This window comes from Lepisosteus platostomus, chromosome 1, assembly GCF_059453375.1.
Source record: "Lepisosteus platostomus isolate fLepPlt1 chromosome 1, fLepPlt1.hap1, whole genome shotgun sequence".
Classification (NCBI taxonomy): Eukaryota; Metazoa; Chordata; class Actinopteri; order Semionotiformes; family Lepisosteidae; genus Lepisosteus; species Lepisosteus platostomus.
The window spans coordinates 7,053,198-7,074,492 of record NC_142611.1 but is presented as its reverse complement, the minus strand read 5'-3'; the positions used below and the strand labels follow the sequence as shown (position 1 = coordinate 7,074,492).

Below are 21,295 nucleotides of genomic sequence, written 5' to 3'. Positions count from 1 at the left end.
CTGTGTGTTGCAGAATTCTGAAAAAGTACCTGGGTAAATTTCAGTAGCATGTGTGGAGAGAGGAATAGTGAAAGATGGGTGAACATTCTAACACTTTAAAAATCTTAAGCATAGATATAGTAGGCTTATAAATCACTCTGAGACAAAGGTGATTGTACAGTATTGTTGTCTCAAAACCAGAATTAAATTTAAGGCACTATTATTTCCAACAGATAAGAAGTAGTGAAAGTCTGCAGTTATTTGTACTCAAAAGAATGAAGTCACACTGACATGAATGAATCATATTAAGATTTTGTTTAGTCAAATCATTTTTTTATTCATCCGTGTCATTTGATCACAAACAAGCTACAGGTCGCATTACATAACACTGCAAAATAATGCTGTCTCAAAAAAGTCATAAAAATACCCAATGAAAGTACCATCACAACAATCTTTCCTGCTGGTGAGTCATTTAGAAACAATACAATAAGAAATACCCTTGAGTTACAGGTAACAATTGTCACATTTTTATGCAAAACACTTATCCTCTGCAATAGAAAGTACAGAATTACCCGTTTAAGGCTCCACAGCTCATGAAACGCCAGTACACTATGCAAAACAGATATACAGTTTATAGTACATTACAAACACACAAACAAGTTAGTCAACGATGGGTTAATCATACAGAAAAGCGTTGTAATATGACAGTCAACTAATTCGACCAATTCTGAGCAACTAGATCACCATAAATTAACTGCCACACTTTCAGAATTATTAATCACGTTATGACAAGTCCTCTTCATCTCACATTACAGCAGCAGCTGAAGCCACTAAAAGAGTACATTTCCTTAGCTCAGCCCTTAGCAGTTCACTGCTTTTAACAGGAATGGATAAGAACTCGGGATTAAAAATACAGTATATGCTCTTATATGCAGGACCTTTTCTTCCTGGCCTTGAAAATGCATGTAGAGTAGGTGGTCCTCAGTTGTTCCCCGTTTCACTGAAAAAAAAGAAAGAAATAATAATAATAATAATAATAATAATAATAATAATAATAATAATAATAATAATACTTTGGGCATAAAGTCGTTCGTGAAAAGAACAATCACATACAGTACCGCCTACAAATATCAGTGTTAGCATTCCACAATACTAAATGCTTAACTTTAAAATGTTATTAGAACAGCTTGAAATGTTGTCAAATTAAAAAATGTCATACCTCTGCTGATACCTTTTAATGATTCTCTTCACCCACCTAGCTTCAGGGTCTAAACAGACCTCGTGACCTGTGTGCAGAAGCGCACTGAAATAACAAACATCAGTATGTTAATATATACTGTATTTTTAAGAAGATGAAGCTGCCAATGTAATTCGACCATCCAGTAGCTGATAATTGTTCCTTCCAGACTCACGTGAACTTCTTTACTAATTCACGGTGTCCACTTTTTAAAGTCAATAGCTGTCAACAGCAATAACATCAGAATTTCTTTTTTACAATTCATTTTAATAATTTCATTAACTTTAGTGCCTCGTTTGAAGTTGTTAAATCCTGCGCACACACACGTAAAAACCTGCCTCGTTTAAACTTACATGACTTCAACGGCGCCACAATGCGGACCTTCAGGGTGAATTTTGACATGGGCTATTTTCCCGATAGGGATGAAGTCCGAAATTGTATTAGGGCATTTGCACCGAATCGCCAATTCCAATGCTGCAGGGATAAATACATAGGTTAGGATGGATTTAGTACATTTTTAACAGTTTTGCAAGGGATTCCTTGTTTCTTTCAAACAAATAATATTAATACCTGTGTACTGTCAAATGGAAATGTAACTACAGTAGTTACTACAATGAAAGACATTTTTAGTTGCTCTCAATGAAGAACGAAAACGATGTGGCATTTGCATCTGGGCCAAAACATGTTTGTCCACAAAATAATTGCGGTTTTGAGTCTTAGGTATATAGGTTACTTCCCAGTTTCCAAACGCACTAAACCTGGAGTGCCATGAACGCACAGTTTTAGTGATTTAAATTTAATACGTTCTTCCAAAGAGTGAAAGTAACACTTACCATTGCCAAATACTGCACGATATGCAAGAACGCTTAACACCACTAAAACTTTTCCGTTCATTTTTCTCGCGTTTTTATTGTATTTTATGTTGTGCGGAGTCGAATTTCTGTCGCCTGTTAGGAATGCTTCTCCTTATTGAAGGGAGGGTTTTTAAACTTTCGCTGCATTGCTTCACCCTCCGGAAATGTGAATTTTCCAAGAATGAGGTCTTAATAAAATTAATCATAATTTGCCGAAGCAAATTCTAAGACTATAGAATACATTTAAAAAATCTTACACGGTTAAAAGTACACAATGTTTACCACCACCACATCTCCCCTCCAAACAAACAACAAATAACTCAATAATGAGCTGAAATTCGGTACTTTGGACACAATAGCTTGATTTACTCTGTTAATAATTACGTTTCTCTAAGTGCCTTTAGAAATATGCCATTCCAAAGAGGTAGAGGGTAAAATGACATTTCTTCGCTAGAGCCTTTAGTGACATTAATGTAAATCTAATGCTACAGTATTTTTAAGTGCAGTCTGGTTCACATGCAAGCTGTTAAACTGGGAAAATGCTGTCTCTGTCTGACTGCTGAATTGAGCTGAGCATTTACACTGCATTGGGGTTAATTTGTTCCCTTGCTAAACCCTCATGTGCAATTTGAAACTATTAATTTAAGGCCCTGCAGTGGAAAAAAGTTTTCAACCTGCACAGTTTAGAGAAGCTGCCGTTTCCTTTTCTGGAACTGGAACAGTTTGTTAAGAATTCAGAACAGCAAACCCAGAACCCAAGAGCTGTGAGACAACAGCACCAGCCCTCACCTTTTAATTAATTTTGGAATTAATTAGGGCTGCACTGCCTGACCAGGCATTTGATGTTTAAGTGAGGAGTGTAGTAGCATGGAGATACCATTTTGGTCCTCCAGAGTGTGTGATTTCTGCAGCATTTCTACCTTGTAGTCTGATTTTGTCATATCTCGGGGTCTAAACAAGACTGGGCCTGGTTAGTACTGGATGGGACGGTGGGACTGGGTTGCTGCTGTAAGTACTGTTGGTGGATCGGTAGGTGGTACTTTTCCATCTGGACAAGAATGAGCAAACCAGTGTCCCAGTATGGTGAGTGGGGACACTGTGCTGTAGGAGGTACTGTTCCTCAAATGAGATGATGAACAAAGATCCGGATAGCTTAGTTATTAAATATCCCATAGCACAAGAGTTCAGCCTAGCGCGCTAGCTAAATTCCAATTTGGGCTTGTAGAAAAGTTCACCTTAATTCAGTTTCTTAGATCTCTGCCTATTCTGTCACGTATTTCGGCTGCTGGCATGCTACTCACAAAATGTCTACGGTACAGTCAGGCTTAAAGAGAAGTTTTATTTCCTTGATTCATTCTGGAATGAAACCAAGAATTATCCTGCACTGTTGCTTTATTTCTTTAAATAATTCCTTATTCTAAGACAAGAATCATGCACTATAGCACTTCTTATTTTCCCATGCTTTGAGTTACAATGTTTCCGTAAAGCATCAACTCATCCTCACATGAATGTTGTGTAACAATGTTCATTAATAATTCCCCTGAAATCTGCTTATTTCATGGTCATAGCAGTCCAGAGCCCATCCTAAAAGCACAAGATGTAAAGCAGGGTTACAACTTGACATGGCGTAACCATGCACATACATATATACTGTACATAAACATGCATATGTATTATACATACACATATACAGTACATAAACATACACAGGCAAATACTGTATACTGTACACACATGCACATGTACTGTATCTAAACATGCACATATACAGTTGAAACATAAATACACAGAGAGTGGTTATATTTAGATAAGACTGTAAAAAAACATTGACATACTGTAGTTTGTCTGGAAACACACAAGTCATTTTGCAGTTAATATGAATGCGATCAAAACCATTTTTAGAGCCAAACAGACTTTGGAATCTTTAGTTAAAATATGCTACATATACAGTAGAAGTCCATAACTCAATGTTTTGATTGTTATCATTAATACATAACCTATTCAGAATGACACTAATTGTGATCATATACTTTTTATCTTTGCAGAAGTATCAAACAGGATGAAGGCCATAAAGCTAATCTATTAGTTATAATCGAGAAAACTAAAAGCAGCTGATACTGGAGAGAGGGAAGTGTAACAAGAACAACATTAGATAGAATTGTGGGTAATTGCTCAGTTGGTCAACTCAATGGCCTTTTTTCCAAATCCCTTTAGATTCTGTATTTTAAATAAGCAAGGAAGGAAAAATTCCCAAACCATTCCGATAATCATTCTCCCACCTGTAGGACAACTTCCGTCAATCCTTGTGAATCACTCTGACAACAGGGAAGTCAGCAGCTTAGATATTAGCAGTATGTCTCACGGTATAGAATTAAGCAGATAATGCAGTCAAATATCCACACATAAAATAAAAGGAGAGCTAAGCCTCAAAGTTGCATTTTGTAAGACACCAATGGGTGTGTCACTATTGATGCTGGCCAAGAATTCTAAAACATAATAGAGAAACTGAGGCATGGCAAACAGCTTGAAATCAAGCATGTCTGTGCTGAGAGGTGAAATGTATATGTTCCCTTCTCGCTTGTCATCACCCTGACGTTCTTTGACAATGGATGGAGTGTTCTCACAGGTGTTAAATAACTGAGGAAACCTTGCTGGGGTTTAAAACAGATCCCCTGTGCATTACTAATTGGTACTAGTTTATGTTTAAGGGGCAAGAATACTTGTATAATCTGATGATATAGCAGTGGTGAGCAAGATAGAAAAAAAGCAACACACATTTTTGGCTTAAGGGCTTGAATTTAAATCAGGAATTTAGTTACTTATTCATAACCTTGTTAACCCTATTTATTTAGCAGGAGTAAGTGTTACAAGACCGTGTATAAAGAACAAAGAAAAATAAACGGTAGTGTGGCAGTTATCTTGGTTTACATAGGTAGGTACCCTGTTTTTCACATACATTATGATGTTGATACAAGTATTATACCTACATCGTTGGGTTGTTATTGGTCACACGCTTATGGCGACCTTATGGAGTTCTTATGGAGAGCTGAGAGCATTATGGGTCAGTTTTCATCAAGCGCTTGGTGTTCTGTATATTGTTGCGGTCAATGAAACAAGTTAATGGAACAAAACTTCCATTTACAAGATGATCCTTCAGCTTTTTTTCCTCAAACTTCCAGTCATCTCTTACTGCCACCCACCCAATTTATGCAGCCTTCCTCTTCACAGTTCTCTAAACTGTTCACAGACACCATGCAAACCAGTCTCTTGTTGCTGCATCAGAAGTCCCTGTATCGCCTGCACACACATATACTGTATGTGTGCTCCCCTGTGCTTTGCCATTGACACTGGCATAAGATGAAGAAGACCAATCAACCATCCTTGGGACTGTAACACGGCTGTGGGGATCAGAGATCTCTCCAAGTGTTCTGTTTCACCTCTATGGACCAGATGACACTGACCTTTCTATCCCTATCCTTTCATGGGGGTTCAAAGACTCCAACCCCAGCTTCCTTCAGCTCTCAGTGAATGATTCATTTATTTTTAAATCTCTCCATTCATTTATTGTTCTTCCTTCCACGCATCCCCTGGCATTAATCTACCCTTTCCTTTGTCCTCCTATATCACACATCCCTGATAGCTCCCTCATTGCACCCCACACATGAAAGGGGCTCCAGATGTGCAACGCTTTGTTTTTCTTCAGAATGGAATTAAATTTACGAGTGTTTGCAGTTCGAGACTAGGGGACTTCACAAGAAAATGTCAAGCAGAGTAGAAACAGACCAAATCAGCTCGGCCAAGAAAAACTAACATCAAAAAACCTTAAAGCATACCGTTCCAAGGAAATTGGAATACCGGTTAATGGGTATAATAGCGTTGTTAGCACCTGAAGAAGGCTCCACGGCCGAAACATTGTGTTCTCTTTCTTCTTTTTTTCAGCATGGAATAAACCTATTACTTGTTCTTATAAGAAATGTCTGGATGAGACAATGGATCAATGGGATCAATTAGTTACTAACTACTACATGGCCAAGGAGACGACAGGCCTTCTCTCATTGGTAACTTTTCTTAATGATGCTCTTACGTTCTTGTATTGGAGCTTTGGGAAATACTAGCTAAACATCTTTATTTTGTTGAACATATTTTTGTTGCACAAAGTGGCAAAGTCTGGTATTTTGTTTTGCATCTGTCGAAGCAACTATTACAGTGACAAAATATCACATTTGTGCAAGGTTTATCAGGGCTATCAAAGTCTCATAAAAGATGTTGAAAAGTAAAGTGACAGAAAAAAGCAACCAGTCTCATCACATTAATGAAAAATAAAGTTAGGCATTTTACAGACAAAGCCTTTTAATTCTACAGCTTGCATTTGTTATTCTTAGGACAAAGTAAAGGTTTATTATTCCATACAGAGAAGAGAAGAAAAAAACAGTTTCAGCTAAGGAGCCTTCTTCAGGTGTGAGAAGAGTCAACAGGCCCTTAACCTGCTACAGGGGTGCTGTATAAATGGCTGAACCTGCGCTCTGACCCCAGGCTTCTCTCCCTGTCTGTGTGTCTGTGTGTCTCATGGAGAGCAATCTGGGGGTATGTGAAAAGTTCCTAATACAAGAAATTGTATATGGCAATAAAGTGATCTTATCTTATCTCTAAAGCATGGGAGAACAAAAACCGGGAGTTGAGAGGAAATCAGTATACAGTAATCATGGCCATTAGAGGTGAAATGAGAAACTATGGGCTTGGAGAGATCTTTGATCTTTGATCGTCACAACCCTGACATGTTCCCTGAAGTGGTCTCCCAGTCTCCTTCCTGCTTCCCCAATGTAGATAGCTGGGCATTTTAGGAACCGTAGGAACCGTGAAAAAGATTGATAATGTTAAGTATGTGTGGTGTGAAATGAGCTGTACAGAAGACAACTGTGTGAATCTGTGATACACATAGAATTTGTTATTTTTATGTTCACCTAATAAGGATGTTTAGCTTACTGACTAAACAGAGTAATGACCATCACTTTTAAATTGTGATGAAAAAGTACAGTATCTGAAAGTAGGCTGGTCAGACTTCTGACCTGTAATCTTTTTAAGAAATTAACAAATGACCACTCATGTAACTAAAACCTATGCTAATGATATCATTTTGACTGATCCAATTGGATCAGTCATAATCCAGGGCCTACAGTGTTGTGTACATGGTCTTTTGGACCAAACCAACCTTTTTAAGATGCCCATGTTACTGTGAGTGACTTCTCCATGAATTTGTGACAATAAAATTGCTATAAATCATGTATTAGTAATAATAAGACCTAAAAAATGCAGTTGGCAAGGGTTACTATTTTTACAATATTTATTGTTCTCCTTTTAAATTTGCTTACCCATACTTAGAACATTCAACACACCCAATAAACTACGCTGCATGATATGGCGTAAGAATAGTTGTTAAGTAACTTCCAAGTAAAAGGGAAAGAGTCATTTATAAAGCCTAAAACCCCTTACTGTAGACCTAAATCCCCATATTTGATAAGAAAAGGGCAATAAAATTAAATCCCCCAAATATTTGAAAAGCTAAGATACATATAAAGACAACAGTATTGCAATTAAGGGTGAAAACAATCTAGATTTTTTTTCTGCAACAGCAGAATCCACATTAAGGATGCTGTAATGTGTCTAAGAACTGACAACTAATTACTTCGCTGCTGAAGAAAAGGAAATCGTAAATATATTTCAGTATATTCACAGGTTTCGGAATCAGGAATCGCCATGCCCAGTTCTGAACAACATCAATAAAACAGAAGCTGAAACATCAAAGGTGCCAAAGACACACCCACCCATTCATTTCCCAACTGCTCCTCCTAATTCAGGGTGTTTGTGTGCAGTAAGAGCAAAGTGATTCCTCTTCTACATAGACTACATGTTCATTTTCTTTTCTTGTTAAAAGAGGGTGGGTAATTTATTATTATTTATTATTTTATAATGCATGATATGTAACATATATGGGAAATTTGTAGTTTTTCACATATTCAAAATATATCATTTGTTCTTAAAGGACATTTGGTTTCATATAGACGCTATTTTAAGGACATCTGGATTTAACGGCCAATTCAGCAATATCAGACACCTCCTGCTGTGTTATAAAGCGAGGATATACTGTAGCACAATTCCAGATTAGACTGTATCACTTAACACCAAGACCAGGTCACCTGTGTCAGTTTTTGTGTTTTGTTTTTGACAATTTGGTATATTGCATTTTACAATTTGAGCAAAATAATTTAAACAAATGCCAAAATAACATTTTCAGTTCATTCATTTTGGTCTTTGCTCAAATTGCAAAATGTTATTTTCTGAGAAATGACAAATTCAGGGATTGAGCATGATATATAGTACACCTTTGAAATATGTACTGTACAGTATATCCATGAATAGGATTCATCAGTTTATGAGAAGTGTAATTTCTGTGAACTGCAAAACATCTGTATTTCAACTTGTATTCAGATGCTACATATTATTTAAATATAGATGAAAAGCATTTAAAAAACACATTTATCATTTAATGTTTGTGGTTTTGGAAAGGCAATTAAACACACTATTGTGTTGCTCTCAACAAATAAAAAGGGTGTATTCTTGAAGTTATTCGTACTTATAAGAAACTTTGTACATAATTAACCAGGGGTTTCAAACTGCAGAAACAGCCCAATATTTCGGCAATATTTTGAAAAGTAATTGTGGCAAGACTCTTAATTCTCATTTCCTACCTTACTTCTGTAAACACAAAAAAGCAAAATGGCTCCAAAGAGTAAAGAAAGAAATTTCCATAATGTCAAATTCACACATTTTGCAGAAAAGTTAAATAGAAAAACTGCAGGTGTTGAGGAGAACATTTAAATTATGGCCATAATAATTTTTCAAATGGATTTGCAGTTGATTTAATGAGAGCTGTATGTATTATATATCTGGCAGATAATGACAGAAGACTTATAATTCCGAGATAACACTGACGCAAATGAGCAAAAAAGTGATTTCCTGGAGTGTCATGAGGCTATACTTCACCAGACTTGCAAGTGTAAGCAAAGCTTAACTTACGGAAAGTCATCTTGGTCCAAACAGGGAAAAATGTGTTTGTCTGGGATTTGCAGTTTCCTGTAATAGAGGTTAAAAACAACATACAGTACCAAGGCCTAAAGCTACTGTAATGAGCTAAATAGAAAGACAGGCAGCCCAGGCTACAATTTTATAAAACAATCTTTCCAGAAATTGCCACTCATAAATCAACTTCCACAAGCAAAAATAAAGTTTAAATGTTGATGTTATAGTCACTTTATTTGAATAATTCACAAATTATTTTTCTGTCGTTTTACAGATATGGTTCCACAGTAAAACAATCCTAGCACAATATATTCTGATAGGTTTAATACACAAGCAACCATACAATACCTCTGCTTTTACTAGAAACGTTGTGGACACTTGAATGTTTTCAGAATTATTCCATTATACAGGATTACATAAACTAGACAATGACAAAGAATTCAACATGTTTTCAGCAAATAAATAACAAAGCTGGGGCAGATTTAAGGTAATATTCCCTAAAAACAGAATGAATGACAATAAATTATCATAGTTAATTAATGTTAAATAATAGAAAATACTCCACATCCAAAATGTTGTTTCCTTTCTTCACTTTTCAGCATGGAATAAACCTATTACTTGTTCCTTTGCAGTCTACGCACACTGAACATCATAATATCTGTTAAGCACTTTTTTTGTTTAGGGTTTAGTCATTACATTTGGTCAGTACATTCTAAACACAGCTGAACTGTGTTCAACTAGAACAATTCTTTTGTAGCATTTTCAGCATAAACTATAAAATATAAAATAATGTATGCAGGCTACTCAAAAACAATGTTGATTTTGTTCCTTGTTGTTGAGATGTTATATATTTCCATCATCCAATGGATCTAAGGTTATAAGATAGGAACACATGTTCAAATATACTTCAATGTATTTTAAGGATCACTAAATATAATCTTTTGTATTGCATTTCTACATTGCCTTTTATTGCAGTTTAATTGACAACAACAATACAACAAAAATTGCATCCAGTTAATGTCCGCTTCAGTTTTGTCCTGAAGAGTGCTTATAGTTCATGATTCAGGCTGTGTAAAAACTCTTCAAGAGTCCAACAGAAAGCACATTGAACAGTTAATTAAATTACTTAGAAAAGAGAGAGATGGTGTAAAAGGAACACCACAGAATAAAGACGTATTATATAACATTTTCAGAGCAACTGTAGGACGGCCTGGAATTACAGCAGCAACATGAATAAAGAGCACCAGGTACTCTCAAAGGCCAAGATGGTAAGAGCCCAACCACAACTGAGTGATTATATCCTGTAATCTTTGCAAGCATGGTAATATTATCATACTGCATGTTGAAAGCTGTCCTTTCTTTACTGTTTAGACTTTAGAGATAAGGCTGATTGCGGCAATATCTGTGATGCAATTTGATTTGACATATAGGCAATAAACTGCTGCAAGAAGATGTAAATATACAGTATACCCATGCATTATTGATACTACACTATGCATAGCACCAAGGCTAATATTGGATGGATATTGATGTGTCTGCATGCGTCCACATTTAAAGGCTTTGGGACGGTCTGTTACAGTTGAAGTAATGATATACCTATGGCATTGCACACTATTAAATGCATCCTTCAATAAGGCTTAATCTACAGTTTGCATACAGCCCTTACAGGAAATTGCAGTATAAGAAAATAAGGGGATGTTTTTATGAAATTGTGACCAGTGTAAAACACCACTGTGAAGTTATAAGCAAAAGAAGGTCATATTTACCTTTTCTGATTTTTCTGACTAAACATGTGCTGAATGATTTTCTTCACCCAAGATGCACGCTGATTCAAGCAAACACTCTCCCCTGCTACAAGCCTGGCACTAAAAAAGAATTGAATTGTATTTTAATCATAGTTTTATAAACAGCAAGGCATGTAATGCAATTTTGCATCCTCCACATTGGAATTCTAAGTACCATTTTGATGCTGGTTGTCTATTTAACTAGATTCTTTAGGTTTTTGTAATAAAATCCTGTGCATGATCATAAACTTTTCCTTTTTTCATGACTGTGAATAGGAAAGGCAAATACATATTTTTTTTGTTCTGTGTTAGTCACAAACCCGACAGAATCCATTAAAACCACAATTTCTCAATTTTACAGTATCTAACTCTTGAGCAAGAATCAAATATGTGAGAAGGGTAATACAAAATGCTGACATTTACTGTACTCTGCACACTGATGTAACAATAAAAAAGCACCAATACAGTAACATGCTCTATCCTGACTTGATATTATCGCAAAAAAAACAAATTTATTCTTATGGTACACTGCTACAATTTAAAAAAAACACTTGTTAAATTATAATAAAGGCGTTACATATTTATATAAAAATGCATTTAACCATCAATTGCTTTTTTTAAACAAAAGCTTTGAAAGGAAAAAGGTTGCAACAACAATACCATGAAGAATTAGTTTGAAGGATAAGATGTTTTTACCACTTACATAACCTCAAAGGTCTTGCAATGTGCCCCCGCAGGACTGATTTCTATTTTCTTAATGCTCTTCAGTGGGATGAACCGTGATTCATGCTTTATACATAAGCAGTGCTTGTCCATCCCTAGTATTTCCATACCTGAACAGAGATATTTTTTGACTGTGTATTAATGCCTATGAAAATGCAGCTACTATATTTAGAAAGTGAATAATTTATTTCATTCATTTTTGTGAAATAATCTGGTATCACTGCGGAGTATTTAGATGAATTAATTCCAAGTAACAACTTCTATCCATCCGTTTTCTTAACACTTTATCCAATGCGCTGTTACAAGGGCAAGCAAAGAGCACAAGGTGGAATACATCCTGGATGGGGCACCAGTCCATCACAGGATACACATTCATGTAGCTGCATACAAAGCCATGCACCCACTCATACTAAGGCCAATGTTCCTAGAAGCTACAGTAGTTCACGTACAATCATGTCTTTGGACTGTGGAAGAAAACTGGAGCAAACTCAATGCAAACTCGAGGAGAACGTGCAAACTCCACTCAGAGAGCACCCCAGAATTTGACCCCAGGGCCCCAGTGCTGTAAGGCAGTGCCATTGCCAAGCAACACCACATTTAATTTAATTAATTTCATGCCCATCATAAAATATATAAAGGCCTTTTAATAGTTTGTATATTATTATTAAAATATATCATATTTACAGTATTGGAGATACTGTCATATAGATGTTTGTTTTAAAAACATGGTAGTACTGCAATTATTAAACATGACGTTCTGAATTTAAATTGAACAAAAGGTTTTCTTTCTGTTTTTAACTGACTAATAGAACAACTTCTTCACTGTACATACAGTTGCTACATGTACATTTGGATAATGACGATATTTACATCAGAACTGTTATCACAATGGAAATGTTAATACGTTTAAAAATCAAACCAACCCAAATCTTTTTACACACATTGGTGTTTTACGTGCATCTTTTTACTCTATTTTCAACCACATACCTACAATTAACAAGATCATTTAAAACATATTCTAAAATTGTAATCTTGGAAACATTTGGTGCGTGTTTTCATAGACATAATTCTGAGAATGTTTATAGATTCATCACAAAATATGTGTAATATCCAAACAAGACAAAAAGTTGCTGTTACAGTATGTCCTTACTTTCAGCCAGAAGGAGAAAAAGCCCAAGTGCGCTCAGGATCAGCTGGAAATTCATGTCCCCTTGTTCTCTTGACTCTGTCAGTGATCCAAAATGTTTTAAAATCAGGTACCCTCCATTTATATTCCAAAACTCCTGTCATGTGCTCATCACAGCTTTGAAATTAAAAAAAAATCCCACATGATTTTTTAGTTTTTGTTTTTAGCTTCACATGTCTGGGGAAGCAGTCTTATGTGTATGACCTCATGCTATACTGTATGTCCAACATGAGGTACAGTACAAAGGCGTTCTTCTTAATCTCCATTTATGGGAATTACTCTATTCCCACTGATAACTGGTGTGCAGTGATTGTACTGGTGCACTATGGCTGCAGTGGCATCATCCAGGTGGGGCTGCACATTGGTGGTGGAGGGGACTCCCCATTACCTGTAAAGTGCTTTGAGCAGAGTGTCCAGAAAGCACTAAGTGTCAGTATTATTACTATTAATAAAAGACTACGAGTTTTTTAGACCTCATTGAGATAATTTATCTTTTAACCTTTGAATGTTTCATGTACAGTGCTTTCCAGAAAGAGTACTTTTTTTTTAAAATCCAATGCTGCTCTGTAATAGAGTAGGCAACGTCTTTGAAAACTCTGATACAGGTGAGGCTACACAAACCAGCAAGTTTTATATATCACCCTTGAATCAGCCATTTCTAATTATTATTATTTGTAATAAGGACAACATTTTTGACTTACAGCACTTGAATCAATAAATTTACTTCATTGACCAAAACAGGTGTTCTGAGTACAGTATTTCAATTTAATGTTTTACGAGTGGCCTGGATTGTGAATCTGTGAATCCAATTAAATAAGCGAAAGCAATTTCCTGAAGAAAGATATGAAGTGATACTGTATCTATGGTTATTTTGTTTTTTAGTTTGTTAAGCTTTTGAGTAGTTCTCTTCATTATTTTTAGAACATTGAACAGTTTTAACTATGAAGCCTTTATAGGTTAAATATTATTTATTAAAACATTGGTTACTTGAGAAAAAGCTGAACGTCTCGTGAGCCAGACTGACTCATAATATGATAACCTTGATAGAAAGCGAGAAAAGGAAGAGATTTCCAGACTCACACTGTCACATGCTGCCACATGTTACAGCTGAATGCACCATGGCACAACATTAACATTCTACGATTTCAGTATGAAATAAAAAACAGGGCTTATACCTTTAACATAACATAACATCACTTTATTAACCCTATACAATTTCTTGCATTAGAAACTTGTCTTTTCGCATACCCCAGCTTGCTCTCCATGAGACACACAGATGGGGAGAGAGCCTGGGGTCAGAGCGCAGGGTCAGCCATTTATACGGTACTCTTGGAGCAGTTGGGGTTAAGGGCCCTGCTCAGGGACCCAACAGAGTAGGATTCCTCTACCAGCTGCAAGATTTGAACCAGCAACCTTACAGCCACAGGCACAGATCCTTACCCACAGAGCCATTATATCATTTTTTTTTTCATATATTATATTACATACTGTACCTGTAAAAAAAATAATTTTAATCAAAGAATGCATTAGATAAGACAGTAATGTTGCTTTTTTGCTCGTCGCTTTGAATCAATGCTTGTGCTTACGTTTTCAAACTAAGAGGGATCTATTGCCAATATTTACAAATGAAGCGAGAGTCTGAAAAACCATTTTTTTTATTAAAAAATCACGTTCTTTTAGGTTATGATAATGTTGTAACCTGAATGTTGCTGTGGGTACTTAATAATAATAATAATAATAATAATAATAATAATAATAATATAACGACCGCGGGCTTCAGTACGGAAATGAGCAGGCATGGAACTCAGGGAATGGGGTTGAACAACACGTTTATTAACTCGAATCGGGAAAGGTACACATACAGGGGACAGGGATTACAGCGCTGCACCTACACTAACACACATACACACACGAAGGGAAGAGACCGTCTCCCAGCCTCCGCCCATCTATACACCGTCCAGTAGTACCGCAGCCAGGCGCTGTTCTTAGTCGGCCTGGGGTGCGCTTAGCTAACGCGCCCTGCGTGGCGCTACAATAATAATATATCACAAAGGCACGTGTGATCCCAGTCGTAGTCGGTGCTCTTGGAAGTACTCCACTCGGATTTAAAAACTACCTCGATGAGCTGCAGGGCAAAGTGAATGCGGCTCAGGTGCAGAAGATCGCTCTCCTAGGAACAGTCCACATACTCCTCAAAGTCCTGCCCATCGGACAATAGCAGGACCTAAGGCATCCGGTGAAACCCTGGTCAGTAGCAACCAGCAGAAATGCTGAGAAGATAAAACTTAAATAATAATAATTCTACTACAGACATATATTTCATTCATTTACATGCTCATGTTACAACACTATCTAGTGTATCAACACTAACAACACAGCGGTTCATATGACTGATTAGTCATCGTTACTACAGTATATCGTATATACCTCTGGGCCAAATCATCAAAGAAATTGAAAATGAAATGTCGACAAATATAAAAAAAACACCTCAAATACCCAGTGAGATCATTTATTATAATAACAAACTACTACAGCTACCCATCTGGGACTTTTTAAAATAAAAAAACTTCAACAGTTTTACGTATTTATCAGAACAATGTGCTCCGTGGTGATCCCTTGTTATTTCTTTGCACGTGAATTAGACAAAGCCTGAGTTGTGTTTTTTTTCCTCATTCCTATTTAATACCTGACTTTTAATGACCAGGGGTGGTGTCAGCTCAGAATTTTGATAATATGTTAATTATCACCGAGACCTGAAATTTCAGTGACCGTAACTTTAATCTCACGTTTGTTCTGATGGTGTTTGTATTTATTTTTATTATCGAGCAGGTAGTGTATCCTGTTGCGTGCATCTAGAATATTTTTTTTTTCAGTCTGTGGAACAGCAGGATTTTTTCCCCGGTGGTTGTTTACTGGGGTCTAATAGAAATGTATCTGTCTATATACTGTATGTGGTATACAGAAAAAGAGGTGTCTAAAAATGGGAATTAGACTGACTTAATTATTCACAAACCCCTCTCAACATGACAGCCAGAGGAAACAGAAATAGAACATGCTGTTACTAGCATAGCAGCTGCCCAAAACCCCAGAACTCTAAGAATATAAAAATAATAATAATAATAATAATAATAATAATAAACTTTATTTTGTATAGCGCCTTTAAAGGTGGCTTCTCAAAGGGCTTTACAGGATGACAATAACAATAAATAAGAAGACTACAACAATAAATAAGAAGATTTCACAAGATAGGACACAATTATAATTACAACAATAGAACAATAACAATAGAGGAGACCGTGGAAGTTGGTATTTAGAAGAGCAGAGGGGTGAAGAATGGAACCAGTTAAGTAAAGGCTTTTCTGAAGAAGAAGGTTTTGAGTCTGGGTTTGAAGGAGTTTAGAGAAGGTGACCCTCTAATATCCTTGGGCAAAGAGTTCCAAAGCTTGGGGGCATAGCAGGAGAAGGCCCTGTCGCCCATACAATGTAGATGGGCTTGGGGGACAGTAAGGAGGGCAGAATTTGAAGAGCGGAGGTTGCGAGGTGGGGAGTAGGGCGATAAAAGTTCAGACAGGTATTGAGGTGCCAAGCCATGTAAAACCTTGTAGGTGAGCATGAGGATTTTAAAGTCTACGTGGAATTTGACCGGAAGCCAGTGCAAGGACTCCAGGATAGGAGTAATGTGAACACTTGCACTAGACCTGGTCAGGATTCTGGCTAAATACTGGCTAAATAATATATATATATAAATACTGTATATATATATGATTATACGGTATACCTTTCTATATTTTACATTTGCAGAACTTTTTGCTATTATGTCTTTTTCTGAAATACAGTAGGGGCATCTGTGGCTTGGACATGTTTTTAGGGAAAAGGACAGGTAAGGTTGGGCCACAAGTAGAGGTCTCTCGACATCCCTTTCGAAGGGGGGTTCTCTTGTTGTTTGGAATTTGGGGGTGATGTCAAACAGATAACAACACTTTTTAAAAATATTTTATTTCTCATTCATTCTGTCACTCCATTTTCACATAGCTGCTACTATATATATATTTTAAATATTCAAGAGATTATTTGTTGTGATGAATTTTTGACTAACACTTCTGTTTTGTCCTGGAACATAGGCTGGTTAAATTCTCCAACAAAATGTGCTGGACATTCAAACCTACTAAGTAGGAAAAAATAAATAATACCATGACTTAGGAATCTCACCACAAAGAACAAACCGGCTATAGATTGGAAAATAAATATTATGTCACAGGCTCTTAAACAGGGAATAAAGCAGAGAGGTTTTTAATTGTATTTTGAAATAAATTAAAAATAGCTCTACTGGAATCTGGAGGATGATGAGTGAGGGAAATGGTCATATTTGAAAACTAGTATTTTGCATAAAAACATTGCTTTCATTCCTGTATAAGCACCATCAATGTTTTTAATCTCCTGACCACATCCTTGCTTGGACTTATGGAGTTTGCTGTGATACTTGGTGTCTACATGAACAGTTTTATTAATCATATACTGTACTTGGCAGATGGGAGTTGAAGGAGGTGAATATCCAGTCTGTCATCTACTGCATTGAGAAATTGTATGTGTGATCTGGGTGTGGTTGATATATGGATTGTGTGACCCACCTCAGGATATGGGTTGATCCAGGTCACTCAAGAGAAGGTGCATCTGTAAGCACGTATTTTTGGTTATTTTGAAAGAATCGGAGTATAGTTTCAAAATCTGCTCACAAATTAAGCCCCCAAAACATTGAGTGACAATTGTAAAATAAAAATTACTTAGATGCTAAATAATGAGGCTTTCAGATATAATAGACACACAGTATAGTATTAGATAAACAGGGTCCCAGAGTTATTTCCACTTCACGTACAGTATGTAAGGTTGTTTTGTCAAACATGTCATCATTGCTTTAGGCCAGCCTGTTCATGCAGTAAACATTCATATGATCTCCAACATGGCATAGGGACACATAAATTACATGAACACCAAAAACATGGTTGTCCAATAGTTCATTTCACATCTCTCAAGCTGCAATGAGTCTGCCCTGTATGTTAAATAAACATTCTACCTTAGGGAATTGCGGGACACATTGTTAAAATAATTAAGAATTTCAAATCAGGCAATGAGCAATTTTATTGCACACAACTGACTAGAAGGAAGCAGGGTAGCCTGCAGTAGTTAGCATTGCTGCCTCACACTCCTGGGGCCCTGAGGTCAATTCCAGACCTGGTATTCAATCAGTGGAGAGTTTGTATATTCTCCCATGTTCATGTGGCTTCCCTTTGGGTGCTCTGGTTTACTCCCAGAGTCCAAAGACGTACTGATAGGGTAATTGGCTTCTGGGAAAATTGGGCCTGCTGTGTGTTTTTGTGTCTGTGTGTGCTCTTCAATGGACTGGCATCCTATCCGGTGTGTATCCTGCTTTGCACCTGTTGCTTGACAGGGATGGCTCTGGCCTCCTCTGCAACCCTGTATTGGATAAAGCAGTTAGAAAATGGATGGATTGATGGACTTTAATTCAGTAAATGCTTCCTGGCTTTCTGTTATAGAACTGCTTGCCAATTTCTTTTACATTTATATTGCCATAGAATCATTAGATCTGCAGGTGGTGGTTTTATTTATATATATAATTTGAGTGAGAAAAGTCCACTATTTCTCAACATCCAAATAGAATGACGTACAGTCCTTTAATTGCACATTCTTAAGCATTGCAAGAATGAATGAATAAGCACTTGGAATAAAGTCAATGTCTGATTTTTCTCAATATTTTCAGTTGCATTTTTTAAGCTTATCTTATTTTAATGATGACAGCTATGCATTTTACCAGTAAGCACTGTCATACAATTACTCTGTCCCTGTCTATACCCATATACCTACAGCTAAGAATAAACGTTTTGGATCAAATTTAAACCACTACTGGTTATACTAAACTTCCATCTGAAGCTGGTAGCAAGTGCTCAGGTTTTCTTTTCACCTATCATCACACAATGCTCTGTTAAACCAAACCAGAACCTGTTATTACTCTGTATGTTAACATCTTGAACTATCCTGGCACATCTTCAAGAAAAAAGGTTGAAGTTAAAAGCTTTCTCATTTAAAATGTACAGTATATTGTATGCTGACATCCCTGCAAGAGCTCCAGATAGCTCTTATTCATTTCGTTTCAACTTTATCACTTAGTGTTATTCTGACCTTGTGGTTTTCATCACACTAACTGATTTTGCATTGCTGTCCTGTCTAAAAAAACTGCCACTTTTTATAAAGCAGTTAATTTTGAAAATAAAACAAGCTGTTTCCCATCAAGCAGCACAAATGCCCCTACGATGTTTTATCATACTTACAAACAATGAATAAAAACTGTCTCTTTTTATTTTAAAAAATAACTGCAAGAAGAATAAACAAATGCACAGTCAAGCATTGCGAAACTGGCTTTCAGTCAGTATGTCTTGTAAAATCGGAACTTCATGACCGTGTTGTATATGCATTGCTGAAACCACAGCCAGATTACTGTCAAAATTAAACCATGCACTATTGAAATAAGCAATGCCAGCCGTTAATGGGGTTACGGAGAGTTGCAATGTGGGAGGTTTTTCTTCTTTTAAATCCTGTACAGATGCTGCAAACTACAATAAAATGAACAAAAACATGCATGATTTTTGAAAGACAATTTTGGCCACTGTTCTTGTCTTGTTACTGTTATTATAATAGGCCCTTCCAGCTTTTGCAGCTTTTGATTGAAAAGGATAAGAAATAATACTTTATTTTTGCTATTATGCTGAATTGTAGGAACAAGGAACCCAGTCTTTAAAGACAGCAGTCACTCTGATATTAAATTTCAGCTTGCAGCGGGTTTGGTTTTGTATTTATGGCCAGAGTATATGCAATGCGAATAATGTGCAGATTCAGTGCAAGGAATGCCACAAAGATATTGTCGCGGGAGCCGGTTGTGACTCCCGCAAAATGTGTTGTTTAAAGACCCTATGCGTGACGGTATAACCCGGAAGTGTCTGCAGAAGCACGTCAGGGAAGAGACAGCAAGGTTAGGTCGGGTTGACAGATGGGGGGCGGTGACGGTGGTGATCCGGTGCACAGGGAAAGGACGAGGCGACTAATGCAATAGAGTCCAGAGGGATAGTTAAAGCACGGTCCAATGTCCATTGCGGGGAGGTCCATCCGAGACGAACACAGGAACAGGGAAGTAGGAACATGGAAGGGTAAAACCATAACAGAGCCAGGACACCGTGAGTATGCCTATGCCCTCGGGCTTCTCCTGAGTCTGATGATTGGCGGGCTTCCAGGCGTCCGTCTTACAAAGCTGAGCCCCGAGCTACGGAGACTCCGGGTTCAAACAGGGAAAAGGAAACAGGTGAAACTGATAAACTAAGATCAATACAGAAAATATAGGAACGCCCTCTAGAGGAGGGATGACGCCCATGACAAGTATGTCCAAATAAAATGTCTTCTGGTACTTAAAGACTGCTAATGTGTTTTAACTGAGTTTTTGGTTTTATACTTGCACTTTACTTTAAGGATACTTCAATATGAGAACCCATGCCTCCCTAAGGACACTACTCCCTAGCAGTTCTGTAGCTCCCCTTCTCATAAAGTGTGCAGATCTGTATTCCTGGTAAGTTTCATAACAGCATGACTAAATAGAAAGGAAGCATACTGTATCACTAAGCAGAGCCTATAATTTGTGACTAAATTGTGAAAAGTGCCGAAGGATGTCACAGTCATATTTCACAAATATATGTAATACATTTCAGCATCACATCCTTACTTGCTCAGGAAGCATTAAAAAGAGGGTGAGATTAATCTTAAGATTCATTAAGATCATATTAGTGACGCTTCTTGTAAAAGATAAGCAGATCTGCATGGGTCCTAATGCTCCATATACAGTAATAGTGGGGACACTCTACTGTAAAAAGGGGGGCTGTCCTTCAGAATAGACGTAAAACTGAGATTCTGACTCTCCATGGACATGAGAATTCTAGGGTATTTTTCAAATAGAGTATGATTCCTGGCCAAATTTCCCCCTGGCCTTCCCGAATCATGGCCACCTAATATGTCCTATCAATAAATGGGCTTCACTGATAGCTGATGTCTAGCAGGTGTATTGGTGGGTGCTACACATTGGTGGAGGGGCGTCCCCATTACATGTAAAGCACTTTGAGTGGAGTGACCAGAAAAGCACTATTTTTCCTGGTTATTCTTTACTAAGTGTAAGGAATTATTATTATACTGTACCTGCAGCCATAATACTACTCAACCGATGACTATCTTGTGCAATTATACTGTATGTGTAGTATTTCTTTGTGTTTTGCTTTATATCGTGTGCGGCTGTAAAACAGATTGCCCATTGTATATGAGACAGACACTCTTTATTCTGTACTTCACCCAGTTCAGCAGGTGAGAATGTGTTGTTGTACGGACATTAAGACCATATGTAAAC

At 36.9% G+C, this 21,295-nt stretch overlaps 1 protein-coding gene across 1 annotated transcript; it reads right to left on the bottom strand.

Moving 5' to 3' along the window:
- Nucleotides 1-290: 290 nt before the first annotated feature.
- LOC148677627 (interleukin-8-like) lies at nucleotides 291-12,884 on the bottom strand. The gene is made up of 4 exons (XM_088605648.1): nucleotides 12,805-12,884; nucleotides 11,635-11,764; nucleotides 1,199-1,282; nucleotides 291-979 (listed from the first exon to the last, which is right to left on the bottom strand). The coding sequence occupies exons 1-4, from the start codon at nucleotides 12,857-12,859 to the stop codon at nucleotides 961-963; spliced, it is 288 nt and encodes a 95-aa protein (XP_088461774.1). The 5' UTR covers nucleotides 12,860-12,884; the 3' UTR covers nucleotides 291-960.
- Between the last annotated feature and the right edge of the window lie 8,411 nt (nucleotides 12,885-21,295).

Coding starts and splice junctions, on each gene's coding strand:
- LOC148677627 (XM_088605648.1), bottom strand. CDS start 12,859: ATGAATTTCCAGCTGATCCTGAGCGCACTTGGGCTTTTTCTCCTTCTG. Junction 11,765..12,804: donor TTTTCTCCTTCTGGCTGAAA/GTAAGGACATAC, acceptor ATCTCTGTTCAG/GTATGGAAATACTAGGGATG. Junction 1,283..11,634: donor TGCAAGACCTTTGAGGTTAT/GTAAGTGGTAAA, acceptor TTGTTATTTCAG/TGCGCTTCTGCACACAGGTC.